General features: G+C 37.0%; 1 protein-coding gene across 1 annotated transcript in view; it reads right to left on the bottom strand.

Moving 5' to 3' along the window:
• Positions 1 to 20,505, bottom strand: part of LOC139467141 (fibropellin-1-like) — a 198,139-nt gene that overhangs the window by 148,773 nt on the left and 28,861 nt on the right. Inside the window, exon 5 of the mRNA XM_071248861.1 lies at positions 18,886 to 19,002. Within this exon, the coding sequence (XP_071104962.1) occupies positions 18,886 to 19,002 (117 nt within the window). The remainder of the gene's footprint in view (positions 1 to 18,885; positions 19,003 to 20,505) is intronic.

The raw sequence follows: 20,505 nt of genomic DNA, 5'->3' as shown, positions 1-20,505 counted from the left end.
TGATGTGTGTATCTTGAGAAAATATTACCTGCATAGGAAAGAAAAATACAAACTGTCCTCGACAACATTCTAAATTCTGAATGTTTTTCAAGGTGATACACCGAAATATAATGGGATATTTAAACGTGCATTTTGTTGTTGTTATAAAGCATATGCGTAAGGTTCACAATGTATGGGTGAATGGAAAAGGCATGCCATGGCGTCTTACTTAATTAATAACCTTAGTAAGTCCTATGCAACGACAAGGTTGATCAATTCATTACTTTCATCAATGACCAAAACATAATATCCGATGCAATTCCTTATTTCAGATGAACAATTGTCTTGCCTTTGCATGTGCTTGTGACAGTTGCCACCGGTCGGGCAGGATACGTTCACTTATTCGCGAACACTTATTCACCATTTGATAGCGATTCATAAACGCATGCTCGTGATATGGTCGGAATCGTAAAATTGACTTTCCTTTTAGCAGATATTTCTTATGAATATGGAAAGGATTTTGTCGCTTGTATTTGTTATACTGTCTCGTAATTGTATATTTGACTATGTTGTAACATTTATCCAATATGCCTATAGGGATTCCGTTGTTCAGAAAGAGATTACTACAAAGGGTTATGTCATATACCATTTATCATACAAGTCGTAAGATAATTGGTATATCTGAGATACACGAGTGAAGTAATTTATTTCTCGTACACACATAACACGCAGTATCGAATCGATGGGTAGTTTGTCTGTTCTGATGATCGGTCATGAGAGCCATCATCCGGCTTACCGCTTCGAATTTACTACTCATACCTAGTGTGACCCTCAACACGTTGAGGTTTATAATGTCAATTTCAGAAGCTAAACAAAGTATTTCTTCTGTTGTACTGGGTTTTTTTTGTTACTTTTTTTTAAGCAAATCAGGTGAGTGGCAAGTGCTACAGTTAGGGCAAGACATGTTTACACTTTTCGCAAACACATGTCGTCATCACTTATTTTCAGTGATCCATTCATATCTTGTTCACAACTATTATTCTTTTTACTCCCAAAAGTATACGTTTTTGCAGAAAATCGTGACTATTTTTTCTCTGGCGTAACATAGCTGCTGGAATATTGCTCGATTTTAGGAGCATTTCCACGTTGTTAAACACATCAGATTAATGGGGCCAAGCTATGAATAGTTGTGAATAGCCATGTTTCCATGACCAGTGGCAACAGGTATGATTATGTTAATGATTACACGTAATAGAAACACAGCTTTTATGAACTCAAAAGCACTGCAATGAAAACACTAGATACATTAGCGATCATCCAGGGAAGACCCAAAACAAAATGTTACAAATTAGGTGTATACAAATATACGAGGGCTGGTCAAAAGTTCATAGTCTGACTAACTTTCAACTATTGGCCATAACAAACTGAACAAGTCAATGAAGTACATGGTTTGAGCAGTTCATTGCAAGAGTATTTGGTCTTTTGAGGCGATTTCTATATTAGTGACAGCCAGTTGAACGTGAAAGGAGTCCAAATGGACACATGAATTGAAAAGAGCGAGTACCGAGCAGTCCTCAAGATTTTCACTTTCGAGAAAGGTACTTTTGTTATGTGTATTTCATTGTTTAACAATGATTGTAATCGTGTAACATTCTTTCTTTGAATATTCGGTAGACGGTCATTGCATTGTATTTGGGCAGTGGTTAGTTGTCGGGAATGTAGTGCCACTTAATCTAAGCAGTCGTCAGGAACTCAATATATTTAGATGCTAATGTTGTGTGTAAACTTCCGGAAACGGCGAGACTGGTCCCGCGTTGGATAGAACCTTAAAGTCTTGTCTGGAATAGTCTTTGGTATTCTGGACTGTGTATATAGTGGTACAAGAACATGCCTGCCTCAACTTTCACACATGTTATCACACACGCTTTTTGATCACGTCAAGACCAGCTTTCATGTGAGGGTCTATCAGCTTCGCTGATTCCCTGACTAGCCCATTACAGCAGCTTGCCCACTGTCGCCGCCGGGTGAACATAAATTATTATCACTGTCTTTTGCTATCACCGCTGTATTTTTGTATTTGATACTGACCACTGCCATCATAGTGAGTGAGTGAGCAATATTCCAGCAGTATCACGGCAGGGGACACCAGAAATAGGCTTCACATATTGTACACATGTCGGGAATCGTACCCGGGTCTTCGGCGTGACGAGCGAACGCTTTAACCACTAGGCTACCCGACCGCCCAAACTGCCATCATATCATTGTTTGCTATTGACTTTTGTACTACCGGGGCGGGCGGGTAGCCTAGTGGTTAAAGCGTTGGTTTGTCACGTCGAAGACCCGGGTTCGATTCCCGACATGTTGTCGTGCTAAAACACTCACTTAACTCTCAACAAAGGTAATCAAATGTTTCTTCCTTAATTCTGAAAAAAACAATATATTGCTGCTCATCACATTATCAACCACGACGTTGTACAACCAAACCTTACTCCTCTCTTTTCGATATACTTTGCGTCTCGACTGAGCGATTGATGTTAATACGATATGTGGACATATTTCTCTAGAAGAGCTACAAGTTTTTCAATGCTGATTGTCAAATATGAAGTGAATAATTCCACAAACATTATAGGTCAGTGCTCATGAACGTGTTGCAATTAATTAATTCACATAAATGAATAAATTTACACCCATCATTTACGTACGTATTAGTGCCCTTTTGGACAGGGTCCATGCAGTATGTCATTACCTCTTATAAATGGTTCTGGGACTCAATACATGTCTTGTCTTATTGTGATATTTTATTTTTCGACCTTGATTTGCGCATTGATCTTTGCGCGAGCTCTTAAATTCCTCCCAAACGAATCGTTTTACACTGTAAACATCATGGATCGAACAAAGCTGAAACATCACATGCTTATACGTTTCTTCTTGTGTGTATGTCTGGAATTTAGTGTTTGTATATTGAGATCAACACTGACAACAACATTTGGTAAGTGATCAGTTTTGTTGACATTTTAAAAAATGAAAAATAAATATCAAGATCAGCTACACTGCCGTGGCGTTATTGTTTCAATATAGATGTCTTATAGCGGGAATATCTGTTTCCAATCTAATTGGCAGAAACCTTGGAATCATATCCTGGTAAAGTAGTACCTACCACCATGCCAAGATTCATGCGTTAACAAAAAGTGCGCAGGTCAACTCATTGGTTGCATAATGATCTTTAGGTATTGTTTACTTGGATCGGAATAGGTACTCGTCAGTAGTCAATGAAAGTCTAATTTTAGCAGCCATTGCCAAATCCATCATGATTTAATTTGCCTTTTCGCATCTCTGAGAGTACACGCCTCTTTTCGTTGATGGCAACAGATCCCCAGTAAGATGTATGTTCGGACAACAGGAATGCGTTCTCCGCAGGGGGTACAAACTCCTAGTGTTCTGGTTGTTGAACAAGTCAGACCCATGGTTGCCGAGCTGTGATGAAAAGCCACGTTCCCAGACGAATGTCAAAAAGGTTGATGGCAATGGGACACATATCATTTTGCGACCTGACGATTTTACGAAAAGACTGGGAACACAGCCAAAAACATGTTGAAAAAATGAACAAGAGGGGGAGTTGTTCCTTGTTCGAATATAGAATTTACTCATTAGTGTGCGTTTCAATCTACGACACTGGTGACCAAACGGTGACAAACATGTATGCCCCTCCATGACTATAACATGTTGAAGTACGTATGAGCAACTATGAAAGAGCAATAAAACTATCTCTCTATAGAAAGTACAAAGTCTCTGTGTTGGAGTTGTTGAAAATGTTATACACGTTGGTCCAAGCTCTGATGAACAGTCATGAGTTTAAAAGAAGAAAAACATGTGATACAACCATCATGCCATGACACTTATGTGATTTTCGTGATCACTTACCGGTCATCCGTCATATGCATTAACACTTGAACTAGAACTATAGGGCACCAGTGTGACCACATCGTCTCTTCATATTTAGATCTGTGCATAAGGATTCAGAATGATACAATAATAAACTCTCCACAAGAGGGACATGCACACACAAACGTAATTTAGATGTGGTTTATAGAAATTATAGAATTAAAACCTGATCTTAATCTTATTTTTGTCAATCTTTAACAATCATTCTTAAGTGTTATTGAAGAATGTGCCGCACCCGGTACTGTTGTGCAGTGTTGCGTCCCAATCATGATCTTTTATCTGACAGCAAAATACAAGTGCTCATGGGTTTCACATAACTATGAACTAAGACCTGAAACTCTTTGGTCCTGTCCAAACATTTAGCTAACAGGTTGTGGTAAACATGTCAGTGAAATGCTTCTCAAGCCTCTCTGTCGTTATTGTCACCAATTTCGGATTGATGTGTTAAGGATCCAGTGGTAATAAGACTGACGATTGTTGTAAATGCGACATTCTGACTAGAGTCAACAAGTGTATTATCTCTGATTAACTATATCGATATAACTACGTTTATTCATTGATTTTGATAACGCAACTCCTCGCCAAGCTTGCAGCTCTTGGCGGATCGTGTACGATAAGACAAAAAACATTTGCAAAACGTACAAATTTGAACGTACTAAGAGATTACATATAGTTGCAAGTTTTTTCAATCTAGATCGTGAGACATGTTTGAAATAAGAAATACAATGTATGTCTTTAAATATTAACTTTCACGTCATATTCAAAATTTAGAAGTCATTGGACGTTATTTTAACATGAACATGTAATATAAAAATATTGTGAGAAAACCCTTTCGATATTCATAAATCTCTGCTCAAAACAGAGTCGAACCACAAGTACAGCGTGCAGCCTATTCAAGCAATCCCCCATTCATCCTAGCAGCTATTGAGGAGGTGATCTTAAAATCATCTGTTCACGGTTACCCCCAAGCCTGGGTGTCCAACAATGCACTCGTTTTAGGATTTATAGGGTTAGAACAAAGATAATTGTCCTCTGTTAAGAGGGATTAATACCGAACATGTAACCTCATGTAACCAACACTTATCAATAAGACAAGTAAATCTCCAGATTTGCTGCAGATATTGTTAATGTGCGTTCACAGTTGCAGTGTAGCAATGTTGCCGCAATTTGTAGTATTGATTGTGTCACGTTTGGCTTTTTCATATATGAGGATATATCTCCCTATTGTCTTTTGATTTTCAGAACCGACAAACACTACTGTGAATGTAGCTAAACAGTTATTAATGGTTTTATAATGGAGGTAGGTGTAGTCAAATTTACAACTTAACTACTTAAAATAGAAATATATCTCTATGATTACACTATACAAATTATTGATTTATATTATGATTTAGTATGTCCCTTAGAATGTCCGATGGTCTGTCATAAAATTATATAGAGTTGCCTAAGCTATGTAATTCTGACATCTTTATTAGTTGATCTTACCTCCCAAATGAAAAAGGAAGGTGTTTAGTGTGCATTGTACCCCGCGAGAGGCAATTGTAATTGTAAGCAACGGTGCCACTTAAACCATTCACTGTATTAATGGTTTCGCATAAATGTGAAATTAATACCTTTCTAATATATTTTAACTACACATGGAGATGACCTTTATCGATGTGAAACATCTAATTTACTTTATGTTAGCGTGCTGCTTTATACCCTTTACCTGATAAACAGATTCGTGTTAACCCATTTCCTGCAAAGTGCAACGACATTCTATTGATGACATCATGCAGTGCTATGACTTCATGAAAAGAGGTTGCAATGCAGTGACGTTACAATTGCGACACTACTCCCATTCGGCGTGAGCAACACATATGCGACATGTCGTAAACTGGGAATGAATTGTTGTTTTTTGTTTGAAATATAGTCTCACATCTTTAACGGTTAGTCTCTGGCGCACGGCTTTATGTCTGCCTAGAAATATACAGATGATTCACGACAGTTAGAGTTTCACAGTTAATTGGAAACGTACCAGAAGACAACGTTGATGTAAATTTTGATTCTTCTGAAAAATACTTTTGATTATATAGTAATTATTATTATGTCAAAATGAGAATACAGTAAATAATGGGCATATTGAGGTATGTCTTTAATTCTGTTGATGTAAGAAATTAAAACAGAAAATCCATGATTAAATTCACAAGAATAACAGCCTATTTCACCATATGTTTCCTGTCGATGGTTATATCTCATTTATTTGAGCATGTGATCAAGCCTCAAGTACTTCCTGCTTGTCGCCAGGGAACGGACAACCTCGTGTGACATGGCCCATGTGATTTCGTTATGTTATGTTTTTGATTTGGTGAAACCTGAAACTGCTATATTTAAAGTAAGTGTTTGATAGTCTCTTAAAAGGTGGACGCCACCGATGGTTCTCCAGACCAATATGTGCGAAAAAGTCTGATTGTTACACAGATGCATTTTGCTGATAAATAATACACATTTATTCGTACAATATGATTGATATCTAGGTGTCATAGTTTCATGTTATATTAAAACTTAATATTAACTTATGAAGAAATAACACACTTCAATTGATAAGTTCCACTGTTAGCGAAAGTAAAATCAGTGGAATCAAAACACCATAGCGTGGGCCCATTTCCGTAATCCTGGGAAGAACGGAGTTCGAATCAATGATCCAATATGAAATGTTACAAATCTATCAGTCAAATGTTTTCAATCTAAATGTGTCCTTCTGTTACCCTACACTATTACAGTGAACCAAAAAAAAACAACAACACAAATTACTTACAGTTCTTCAACAACTCCAGGTATCACACAGCCATGTACAGACATGTCTTGTTCATTGGCTCAACATATACATGTACTTGTACTTTTTCTGTCAAGAGCTTTAAACACGTTGTTTCTCTACCATCATAAATTTCAACATATCCACCGTATCTAAGAAGTCTAGGGTCAACCCATATCTTCACCCTAGTGTTTTGTCTGGCGGTGCGTCACAACTGTTGAGATGTGGCACATAACGATAAATTGCCCTGCACTTACATGACTTTTGTTTGCACTGTTTACAGTTTGCCCTGCTGATATCAAGTGTATAGACACGATGCAGTAAATTCTGAACTCAAAATAATAAAACAAAATTGAAGCAGTCACATCAAGTTGAAAAACGACACGAATAGACTACACAACGTAACAACATGTTTATTGTTGGTTGGAGAGCCACCAGAAATGTTTGAGGCCCTTTAGACTGGCTAAGCAACAAACGTACTTACGAGAGGATGAATCTGCAGTTGGGCGTACCACTTGAAGTGAACTTTAATAAGTGAAATGTCCATAAGGCAATTTGGTCATTTGATGATCGATTCCAACATAAATATTCTGTAGCAAAGCATGATACCAGTCATAATTAAAACATGATGTAACTTTCGTGAAACCGGTTGAATAAATTGGCTAGCGCTTTCAACTCGTACCATGTACAAGTATTATTATTAACAGAAATATATACGTTAATACCAGACAATAATCAGTCTTGATTATCTGCCAAAACATATTCCATTCAGCGTAAAATATATAGCAGTTAAAAGTATATGAATGGATCACTGAAAACCAATGATGATACCAGGTGTTCGCGAAAAGGGTAAGCATGTCCAGCCCCACCAGTAATGCCCGCCACTTACACAATTTGTATAAAAGTGAAATAAGAAAACGTTATGTTAGTAGAGTTGAAACATTTAATACACTTAAATATTTTTAGCAATCGACGAATATATTGACTTATTGACTGAACACAATTCGATATAGGGAACATGTATTAAATGTATATTTGGGAGAGCATATAACAGTAATATTATGATAGTATATTAATGGTCGTACGAATCTCTAGTGACGTCACTCTGTTGTTCCTCAGTCAGTTAATTCTCAAATTACGCAGATTTTATAATATCCCTGGGATTCTTTATTTAAAAGTTCTGGCAATATTGTAACATGCCAATGCCCCTTGCCGGAGATTTATTTTACGTTTGTACGCTGTATACATCGAATAATGTGCGGAATGACGTACAATCAAATGTTTTCCTTTTTTTTCAGAAAAAGGAACTTGAACCCAAAGAATATGTAGCCTCACTAGTGAACCACATGGCTTGAGGCGCTGAGAAATCTCGATGGTTTTAAGAATCTCCTTTTCAAGTATATATTAGCCAGATGAGATATTTTACGTCCGTTTCCTTAGGTCTGTGAAAAGTATGTTTGAAACATAACATTGCTAATAAATGTTATTTTTAGATTATATTTCGGTTTATGAATAAGTTAGTTAAAAACCTCCCCTTTGGCTTTATCTATCGGATTCGAGTTTAAAATTTAATAAATACCCATCGAACATGTTTTATTCTACAAATATAACATATAGTGTATGTTAATGTTAATGAACACAATGCATGGTTGTAAAACACAAAGGAAGTTGACAGGTGAAAGGTATTTCCTGCGATAAAACAGATTGTGAACAAACAGAACAGTAAACAATAACGTCAAAAACCCTTTCCATATCCATGAGAAAGTTCGGCCAATCTCTGATTGTACGATTCCGACCATAAATATTGCACTTTAATCAATCTTTACAGGTGTTTGACGACAAAAGGGACGTAACTCCTGTGGTCTCTACCGGGTTATATGCCTGGTAAACGTATTTAAAACTATACAAACAAATCCTGTCATAGTTGAGAAATACCAGTAATAAAATAGCAGATGTTGTATCAAAGAGAAGTATAATTAGTTATAACTTGTTAATCATATTTGTGGGTGAGAACGCGAGCTAGTTATGGCTTACCAGCGTTTGGAGTGAGTGTGAAGTTTGCAGTCGTCGAAGCACCCTACAAATCACTGATTAGCAGTAAAGTTGGCAATTTCGACAGGAATCTGGTTCTTTCCAAACATTTTGGATACCCGTTTGACGTTCTCGATTTTGTTTATAAGACTAGATTATAATAACATGTTTTATGTTTCCACTGACAGGTTTATGATCAGAAAACAGGACACAATGTTAACATATTCATTTGTGACAGTAGAGACATGCCGATTTTACAAAGAATATATGAGTGACAAAACCAGAGAGTGTCAGAAAGTACTGGGCCCTGGGGAGCTATTCTATCCATTGGAATCCCACAGGTGAGGTATTGACACATGTTTAAAATACATTTAAGAGCAGTATACATGAAGCTAAAACCAGAGTTTATCTTTCTGAATCACTATCAAATAGTGATCAAACCACATGTTCGAGAAAAGGTTAACGTATCCTGCCGTTCCTGATACACATGCATATGCACGTGTCTACCAAAAAACATATGAGCCTCTTTGAAATAGAAAGATCATGCTCAGTTGTACTTCAATATGTAGACAAGAAAAGATGGAGCTGCTGGAATATTGCTCGATATGAAGGGAAAGTTAAAGGTATCCCTCTTGTCATACTCTCGTGTGGATACACTCTTATAAGAAAGGCCTTCCTTGGTTCTATTAAGGATTTTCAGCAATCTTTGAGACAGGCATGTGTCGGTATATTTGCTAGACCTTTAATATTATATCTTTTTGTTTGGATTTTAATGGCGCTTTGGAATCCAGTACAAAAGACAAATTGGCATGACTTTCAAGCCACAATTTGAAAGTACTCATGTGTGGCATATTACATACTTGCCTTACATGTGACACTATTTGGTGTGTCACTTGTATCCATTTGTTTTCTCAAACTATTAATGTAGTGAAACTTACATATAATCGTTATGTGACTTGAAACCTTGTCAGTTACAACAACTTTAAAAACAAATCATGTAGGGCAGCCAGACTTTGGACAGATTAGATATATCACTTCATATATTCTTAAGATAATGCGGGTGTAAGAGAAGGTTGTGATGCACTAAAATAGCATTAGGTATTTTGTAATAAGTTGCCAGGTTAAAGTTTAGCATGTGTTATAGAAACTCGAAGTTGCTTCAATATTGTGAGAAACGAATTCATGAAACATTCCTTTAAAAGATCATATATATGAAAACGATACTTATTTATTTGTGTTCATGTATTCAAGATTTACACCGATATAAATATATTCACATTCACGTTCTTGTTGGCAGACTGAAATGGTGATCCAGTAATTCTAAAGACTGCATTTCATTTATAACCTGTAGCGCGGATCAGTCTAATGCCTTCGGGCCTTGGTTTGCCATATCCAGATTTACAGGCAGCAGAATATGAAGCTTTATCATCACATGCACATTATGTGATTTTTACCTAAAGATGCTACCTTAGTTTTAACTATGAAATATTTTCATGTGTAATTCGGTAACTAGCACCAACTTTGCTCCTCTTCTGGAGGATCTGTTTCTCTATCAAAATAATTTGGCCAAGACGTTGAGCTTCAAGTACTAGTATATCTATGATATGATATCGTTCAATAACCATAAAATAGCCAATTCTCTTCCACTGACTGTATAATCGAGGTAACATTCAAGACCTCTGTAAAGCCTTCAACGGGTGAGGTGGCACGTGGTCTTGTGCACAGTGCACAGGTAACAATTACTTGGAGTTAAGTTGACTTGCTTTGCATGTGTTTGTGACGAATACCACTGGTGGGGCAGGATACGTTCATGTTTTCGCAAAAACCTTGTATCTTATGTTATTTCCTGAAACTTATTCCAAGTTTCCAAAGAGCTACATCAATCAAATATGCTATATGATTATTCACAATATTTTACTTAAAACTACAATGCTATTTTGCCGTTAAGTTAACAAAACCAAGGTTCGAGTATGTGTTGTATTTAATAAATAAACATCAGGTGGTCCTTGTTTATATTACAATGAAACACTGCAGGGAGAATATACCATGTGGGTTGATGATGAATTACGACCACGAGTCGTTTCTCTCGGATATGATATATCAACATTATGTTCAGCATCTTGAAGGATGATGATAAAATGTACAAGTGTTAAACATATTTACCCTTATTCAAATAATGGAGACTCGCTCAATATAATCTAACATCGGCAGTGTTAGACAGTCAATTGTATGCACAGGTGGGGATTTCCCGCATATTCTCATATCCCTCGTATCAGTTACCTGAACCTTTTCTTCCACAAGCGAATGCAATTGTTCAGCAATCACTTTTATCTGTGTTGCCCGGCTACATCTGGGGAACAACTCACCAGACACTTCCTTCTCAAAAAGCAACGTCGTCCAATATACAACGTCATCAAGTTTTAAGCGCATGTTCGAATCTCCCAAATGGCATCACGATAGAACAATGTTTTATGGTGAAATTAACAACACTAAGTTCTTCATTGTTCTTTGCGATTTGTCGCGTAGCTATCTTATATTTCATGACAAAAGATCATCAATAAAACATAGTTTGTTGTTCAAAATAGCCGGTAATCGAGTTTGAACAGATAAACTATTGATTACATTCTGAGTAACCCTCAACGTACCTGGTGACTAAATGGATCGGGTAGACAGGCTGGTTTATTCATTGGCATTGTGCATGACATAAAAAAACTAGTGTGCCTGGAAAATCTATTTGTATAAAAGCCTCCATCATATAGCTGCAATATTTTGAGTATTAATTATGTCTTAGGGGGGAAACGTTTTTGTTGTTAAATCACTGGAAGAAAACTTTCCACACTTGGAAAAAAGTTATATCTGACTATAGGTAGCTCACTTGTTGATGCAACGCATAAAACAGTTTGTTTTAAACATATTTTATTGACATATATGGTCAACGGGATTGGGCAAAAGTTATCCAACTTAGGTAGCCCTTTCCCTACTCTATATATACAGACATTGATTATACATATATATACACATATACATACGTGTAAAGAAATACAAACATATATACATAATCATATATACACACAATCATACATACTCATACATATACATACACATACTCAAATACATATGCACATATTACATTTATAGTAACAAAGAGAAATATATTTACACAAGAACATAAACATAATGTTTGCAAGAATAACATAGACATGCATAAGAATTGCCTATAGACACAATTTACTTGTATATACACATTAATCCAAAATACATGCAAGACTACATATATAATTACACAATCATACATACACTTATGTACATTTACACATATGGTTACATACACACACTACGTGTACATACATACACATATACCCTTAAATACGCATGCATACATATATATACATACACATTAACATATTTACACACATGCACCAGGACATATATACCCGTAAACATTATGTTTACAGAAGGAGGTAGAGATACACATGTATAAAACAGTTCTTGACAAACCATTATTTCCACTACTTATCCCATACAGTGACAATAAACAAAACACAAAGAGCAAGACTCACTCGCTCATCCATTCTGTCAAAATATGATGAGGTCATTGTAAGGCGACGTACTGGCCACACAAGGTTTGCTCATGATGATCAGGATGAATCCTTGTTGCTGTGTGTGGCTTAAATCACTGTCATGATTATTGTACGTGCGCATCATATTACATGTTCCAGGATTACTTCCCCTTGTCCAGAGGACTCTGTAAAAGAGGCGAGGCATTGGACAGATGCAGTCGAGCATCAGGACCAAGAAGAGATGAAAGGATGACTGTCAATTGTAAAGGATTCTCATTATGAAGCTGAGAATCTGACAGTGTTTGAACAGTATGACGTCCCACACTGTATACAATGAGTCATAATCACCTAAATCATCAGGCCTGACCAATCGATCTTATAAAAGACAAAGTTTGAAGGGGACCTAGAATAACCGGGAATCCCCCAGCGCGATTTTATTATCACAAGTGGTCGTAATCATCAACCAGTGAGCAGTTGTCAAAACATGCTAGTTTTGTCCATTGCCATCAGTAGTTTAGTGATATTGTATATTCTACTGGGCAGTCGTGCAGATAGCTGAGGTACTGCAAAGTGGCCGAGCTTTGGTAGCTGGTGGCTTTTTTTGTTTTAAGCAGTTAGAAATGATGTTGCTATGATAAATATATTTTCAAATTACTTTTAATTACAGCTTTGATATATTGAAAACATTGTTTTTTTAATTCTAAAACCCGTTCTTGTCACTGTGTGGCTGAGACAATGCCGATGCCACATTTTATTATAAAGTCATCACATTGTGGTTATCTCCTAACCCGTTTTCCCCGACTTTGGGGGACTCCAAGGAAACACCATTACACGTCAAATGGCATGCATGTTTTATTTATTATAAAGTCAGTCAGTCCTTACTTATCATGTTACACATAATAATAGAATAACATTCTTTAACAGAATAATTCTGAAATGCAGGCCCGAATAACACACAGTGACTTGTTCCTTTTCAGATGTACTGCTGGGGTTCTTTTTCGTAAATATGTTTCCTTTATCCGCTGTTCAAATTTCTGATTAGAATAATACTTTGTAAATTGTAATTGTACTTTGTAAATGTCATCAGGAAAACCATCATTAATTTCTGTACATAAGGTCTACTGTTAAAAATATTGGATGATATTACTGTGACAACATTTAGCACGTGTCTAATTAACACAAATAATCAATCATTACAATCAGTACAATCTATATCTACTACTACCAACTCTTGTGAGCAAATTGTAAACATCTAAGAAACAGTATGGTCTTGTTCCCGTCCGGTTGTGTTCAGTTGAGGTTCAGCTTTGCGAGGACAGCGACCCCTGTGAGCAAAAGGAAGTGCACCGATATCGTAGCAGCACCAGAGGCTGAAATACAGAACATTCATGTCTGCAATGCCTGTTCCATTATTATGTTCATCATTTACTAATGTTTGGAAATGTGACGAGATAATTTTTCCATAAAGCTTACTTAATTATATTTCTCCATTTTCATTACCCTTCAAACAATATTTTTCCTATATTTCAAATTACCGTCAAGAAACTGTATTTTCGAAAGAAAATGCTTTTTTGCAACATATACCAACTTCTCGATCATGCCATGTCATTTACACATTGCTTCCGATTCACAGAGGAACAGAACCTTGGTCACTATGTCTCCTCATCTATCAAGTCGAAGTGGGCGTAGCCAAACGAGGTCATGTGGTACATCAAGTTGACCGACATATATAGTAACCTATCAGAGAAATATAATGTGAAAAAAAGGAATTCCTCTTTCCCTACTCAATCAGTTTTGAAACCACATCACATTGAGGGGGTGGGGGATACATGTTTTCACCACGAATAACGCCATGACAATTGCAAACTATCAAACAGTAAGGAGAAGAATCTGAAAACGTTACCGTCTGCACATCTGTCTCCTCCCCAGTCAGGTGCACACGTGCAGACAATAGACCCGGTTGAATCTTCACACGTTCCTCCATTCAGACATGGATTGATTGTACACGAAACTGTTAGAAATGTATAAAGTGTTTCATGTAAAGTAATGCATGATAAGCAATTACATTATATAAATCTGCATCAACTTTACTCACGATGATGACGGAACATATTTTGATGTTATTTTATGATGGCAGTTTATGATTTACAATTCTCCCTGCTTATAATGTCATGTTTTTTTCTTCCCAGAACGGATTTCAGCAGGATGCTATCCTGGTTATAATGCCAATGTGTTTTGTTTCAGGACAAATGTTCCAATTCCCTGGTTATACTGCAATTTTAGAAATATTTTCATATCCTGACACAGAGAATCGTTCTCTTTCAACAAAAACATTAGTTTGATGTTAATCAAATCCTTTTTCTGTAATAACATTCTCAATCACCATAGTGTTTTTGTTGTTTGTTTTTTTTAAAAATGGATATACAGTCCTTCTTGGTTATAATGCCATATTTTCCGCTGGACGAAAGGTGGCATTATGACCACGGATGACTGTGTAGAAAAGTTTTCATTTTAAGTATGATTACCATTTAGCAAAACTCTTTTATCAGAATTAAACAGAAGATATATTTTTCACCACGTACAATGCCATCATAAATGCAAACTATCAAACAGTGAGGAGACTAATTTGAAAACTTTATCGTCTGCACATCTGTTTCCTCCTCAGCCAGGTGCACACGTGCAGTCAATGTTGCCTTCTTTAACTTCACACGCTCCTTCATTCAAGCATGGATTGTTGGTACAGGAAACTGTCAGAAATATGATGCTTTTCAGGTGAGGTAATACTTATGGTGGTACATTAAATAAATCTGCACTTTATTCACTTTATTCACGATGATGACAGAAAATATGTTGATGTTGTTTTATGAAGTCAATTCTTTAGGAGTGAGTGAGTATAGTTTTACGCCGCTTTTAGCAATATTCGAGCAATTTCACGGCGAGGGACACCAGAAATGGGCTTTACACATTGAACCCATGTCAAACCCGGGTCTTCGGCGTGACGAGCGAATACTTTAACCACTAGGCTACCTGACCTGACCGTCCCCAATTCCTTAGGATGTATTATCAAATAATGCTGAATACATGTAGTTTATCTGCTCTTTAATGAACCAAACAAACTGGTTTTCAGCTTTGGATTATGAAGAGAAAAGTAAGTATTTTTGTCACCCGTAAATGACACTAAAAAGCCAGCGACTCAAGGGGCACCGCCACTATTTTCGTTCTAGGATGCTTTGCGTGAGCACTATACATTTCGTACCCAGGTGCACATGTGCAGGCAATTGACCGGCTTCAATCTTTCCACATTCTGGCATGATTGATGTTGCAGTAAGCTTTCAGACCAATAAAGGTTTCTAATATCAAAATAAGTTATGGTTAAACACATAAGAAATAAAAACAACTTATTTGGCATGTTGATGCTACAGCTTTCGAGTCTGACAACTATTTGTTATTTGTTATATTTCTAGACGCATTGTTACTTAATATTGACACCTGGTGCTGGTATTGCAGGTTCAATCATTTAGACAGTTACTGCTAACACTGGAAATCGGGTTTTAACATGCTATTCATTAAAGTTCTCTGATACAGTGAGTGTGTGAGTATTGATTTATGCCAATTTTAGCAATACTCTAGCAATATCACGGCGGGGAACACCAGAATAAGATGAATTCTGAGATTATGCAGACCCTGTGGGTTGACAGGGACCATTATCATACCTTGTTCTGTAAGTGGTGATGAGAATGTTAAAGGGTTTGGTCGTCTATGAAAGGTGCATACATGGGTGTGTGGGGTTTTGTAAGTTGTTTTTTTGCAGTTATCATAGTCATTCGATGTAGACAGTTGTAAAGACAACACTATTCATCACTGTGGTGCATATCGGTGTCCTTATTTACAACAGGAAAACAATAAAACTGAAAATACAATTGTAGTAACTTTAGATATTTCAACATTTCTCTAATATATTGTTCCCATGACTGCTTAACTGAACCTGGAACTCAATAAGACGTATACATTGATTATTCAGGTCTATTCATCATGTACGTATTGTGTAACATAAGGCAAAATATCATCTGTAGCCATGTAATTGAACACATGCAAATAATTTCAGAGACTGCACACAACATGTAAACGTTTTTAGATTGCATGTGTCTCCTCCATAATTAGGGAACCAGACAAACCAGTGGTTGATCCATTCAATGATCTCAGCCTTCAGGCAAACCATTGCAACCACACGATCCCACTAACGTCATTGTGCCCCAACAGAAAGATCATTACACTTATAATATCAATCCCTGAAATGCCTGCTCAGACTCGGGATTTTTCAGAATAAGTACGTGAATATTACGTTCCTAAGTGTGGCGTTCAACAACAAAAAAAACAAAAAAACATGAGTCAGCATATTGACCATAAACAATCATCTTTGAGGTCTGTTGTAAATTCAAAAGTGTATCAATCTCGAATATATGCCCAAACAGATAATATGGGGTGTGAAACGCAACTTATTGATGGAAATTATACGAATTGATCACTGAAGATCAGTGATGACAACAGGTGTTCGCATGTCCTGCTTTACCGGTAGCATCCGTCACACACACAATGTGTTCATAAAAATTAGGTGTTTGTTTGGTACTTAACGCCGCAACCAACAATACTCATGCCATACGACGGCGGCATGTACAGTATCGAATCTGGACCAAAGATTCCAGTGACCTGTGTCCTGCTCTACCGGTAACATCCAGTAGGAACGGAGATGTGAAAATTTAGCTTTACCCCCTCAACCCTAATATCCATTGGATTTATTTTAGTGAGGTCTGGGGTCTTATAGGGTATGTAAATGGGAAATACAAGTATTGTCAAATTGTTAAAAGAAATATTTAGATTCTTAGTTAAAGATGTCAAAGAGCGCAATAAGACTCTTGCTCTGAAGTTGTTTGATCAAGGTTACAGCTTTCAAGGTCTCAGTAAAGCTTTCAAAAAGTTTTATGGTAGACATGTGGGGAATTTTCCAAATTTGACGCATCAGGGACAAAAATGATGTCCTGTGAAATTCCTTATTTTGAATTATACCATATGTTCCCGTGGGTTTTTTTATGTGTAAAATTGACTTTGCATGTATTTGTGACAGGTGCCAACATTCGGACAGGATACGCTCCTCTTTTTGCGAGCACCTGGTATCATCATTATTTGATAGCGATTCATCGGAATCGTACAGTCGACTCTACTTTGTGCAAAGATTTTTATTGGATATGGAATTCTTTTGCTTCTCCGCGGTGTAGTAGATAGAACATCTACCAAGAGAGCGGTAGAGATGTGGCTTCATACCCTTGCACGTCATACCAAAAGATTTAAAAGTTGGCACTTGTTACTGTGCCGGTCATTAATGTGGATAAAACAAGGACCAGCATCCTCGAATTCAGTGTCTGATTGGGATATGCATGCTTTGGTGCCAACTCCAAGACAAAAACCTCTGTTTCTAGTGTGACAATAGAAGACGAAGACGTGATGACCAACACAAAGATATGTATCTAGAGATCAAGGGTAAGTGTAGATAGAGTGAAAAGACACTTTTTAAGAAGGATTTGTTAAGATATATGAGAAGAATGTTGCACAAATTAACCACATACGTTGGTCGTATGATTACGCTAAAAACACATACAGTAATTTTTCACCAGGTTTACTTCTCTTACGGAGAAGGAACACTTATGGCAATTCTGGGAGAATAGACTCTCTACTATCTTTTCCACTTCATTGCAGGAGTTATTCCAGATCATGTGTTACAGTGCAAAGTACTCAGCATGGTTGGCATCAGGAACCTATCTCTATCTACCACACATATTCAGGAGGATTCTACTCAAGAGCAGAACACAACACTCTCGCACGTTGAGTTAGGTATCGTGGTTAAAGTAATTAGTCACGTTGTACAGTTGATACAGCGTGTTATGGGTGGGATTGAGTCTTTACGAAATGAAATTAAAGCCATTGAGAATATATTTAACAATAACATTGGATGTAAAATCTCGGTGATTGCCTCCAAGGCAAAGAAAAATCATGAACTTTCTGTAACACTAGAGGAATCAAACGCGTGACGCATTAGAATTAGGTAACGAAGTCACTAAAAGACAGGATAACAGACATGAATTGCTATGCGTCAACTATCAAATGGACGCAAAACTGAAATTCCTGGAAAACAAGAGTACCAACATCCCTTCCAAGATAATGACAACAATAACAAAACATGACGTATCAAAATATAAGAACCAGTTACGTGATAATAGCTCCGACGCCACGTGAACGGAGGTGACATCATCACTGATAACAGAGCACCTACGACACATGTCCTTGTAACTGTTCCCACTGCTGACAGTGATGAACAATAGAATACAAACACTGGTTGCCAGGGTTCAAGTAATCTAATGAACCTCTGTGATAGAGAATATGTGTGTGAACTTTACACATATATTTCCGATGGCCTTGAAAACCTTGAAAGATGACGATGATCAAAACAGGAATAAGAGGGGTAGATGATCCACATAATCAGCATAGGTTATTCAAAATGTGCAATTATACATGGATGTATTTTACCGTCAGCACACAGGTCCCCTCCAAAGCCTGGAGCACAGAAACAGACATGCTGGTCAGTGGTGTCAGCCTTACAGGTGCCGCCGTTTTGACAGGCAATTGTATCTGTGCACTTTGGAGCTTGAAATATGAAAATGAAGAGAAAGATTATCAAATAATGTATAAGGTAGACACAATGTTATGGATAACAACTTCTTTAATACTGTTAAAAGCGATGTTTCGGTATAGATCCTTATACCTTTGTCAAGCTAGACTGAATGAGGGACACAGAATATATATATTAGGTGGAGGATTAACAGTTTATATATGAACTCATCAAACAATAATGACTCATCCTGTTTAATTGGCTTCATGTCCTATTTTCTTCCACCTATGTGTTCTCTGTCCATCGTGTTGTGACAGTATTATCCCTTTGTTGTCAACACCTTCCTATGTTATCCCACTCATGTATAAACTTGTTGTTACTGTTAATCCTCTACTGTTAATCTTTTGTTGAGCAAAATTCCATCAGCTCCAGCCTTCATTTTACAACTTTTGATATACGATCGAGCATTCTATTTCGGAGAAGATGGATTTCAAGCATTTCCAATTACGGACCGAGTGTGATCATGGCCAACGTGAAACATATTACTAAACTTCTAAATTCATATCCCTAAGCTTTTCCCCAACGGAAATACTGACATTGCATCGGTAACCAACCGATCCGGTAACCAAAGACAATCCAACATTTCCAACAATTTTGATGTTATCAAACATTATTCTGTGCATAGGGGTATGAAGCTGTAATGTAATGTATTAGCCGCTAAGTCATTATTATAACACACGATTTATATGTGATGCGTTACTAATCCCAGTCATGATATTACAACTCAGATCAGTATACTAAAACAAGCAAATAGTGCTTGAACATATCTAAACTGTCTTGGTAGAAATTTTGAATCTTACGACCACCAACGACATAAAGCCAGCGAATACGGAGGCTAAATGTTGGATGAAGGGACTTACCAAGTTCACATCTATCTCCCCCATAACCAGTGCCACATGCGCAGGTGGCAGTACCATCACCATTATCTGTACAGGTTCCTTCTCCATGGCATGGACTAGGGCTGCAAAGATCTGGATTATCTAGAATCATATAATGAGTTTAGGTGATACCTGTTATGCAGAATGTTTGGTTGCAAAACTGAAAATATATGTGCTTAGTTAAGTATTTTAAAAAATGTAAGAGATAAATTGACAATACGCTCTTCGCATTTGTAAAAATATAAAATGTCAACTCCAAAGAATAGGCAATCTTGATTAACCACTGAAACAGATTAATTTAGGCGCAAAAGGCAAAATAGCCGTCAAAATTATATGAATGGATCACTAAAAATCAGTCCTAACGGAACCACCCGGCCGCCATTCACACAATTTCCATTAGAACGTAAATAGTTGTTGCCTGACGCCGCACAGCAGTACCCTGCCATGTGACGGTGGACTGTAAACAAACCAGACAATCAAGTGATGGACCAGAAATTTGCGTGTCACGATAGCGCATTTACTGATTTTGTTAAAACGAAAAGCTATATGTTAATATTGAATTATCCCGTGATATGCCGAGGAGAGGCACGCGCCACCGAG

Source organism: Haliotis cracherodii, unplaced genomic scaffold, assembly GCF_022045235.1.
Source record: "Haliotis cracherodii isolate W230 unplaced genomic scaffold, xgHalCrac1.p SCAF_19, whole genome shotgun sequence".
NCBI classification, from domain to species: domain Eukaryota; kingdom Metazoa; phylum Mollusca; class Gastropoda; order Lepetellida; family Haliotidae; genus Haliotis; species Haliotis cracherodii.
The sequence above is the reverse complement of the archived record's forward strand: the minus strand, read 5'-3'. Positions and strand labels throughout refer to the sequence as shown.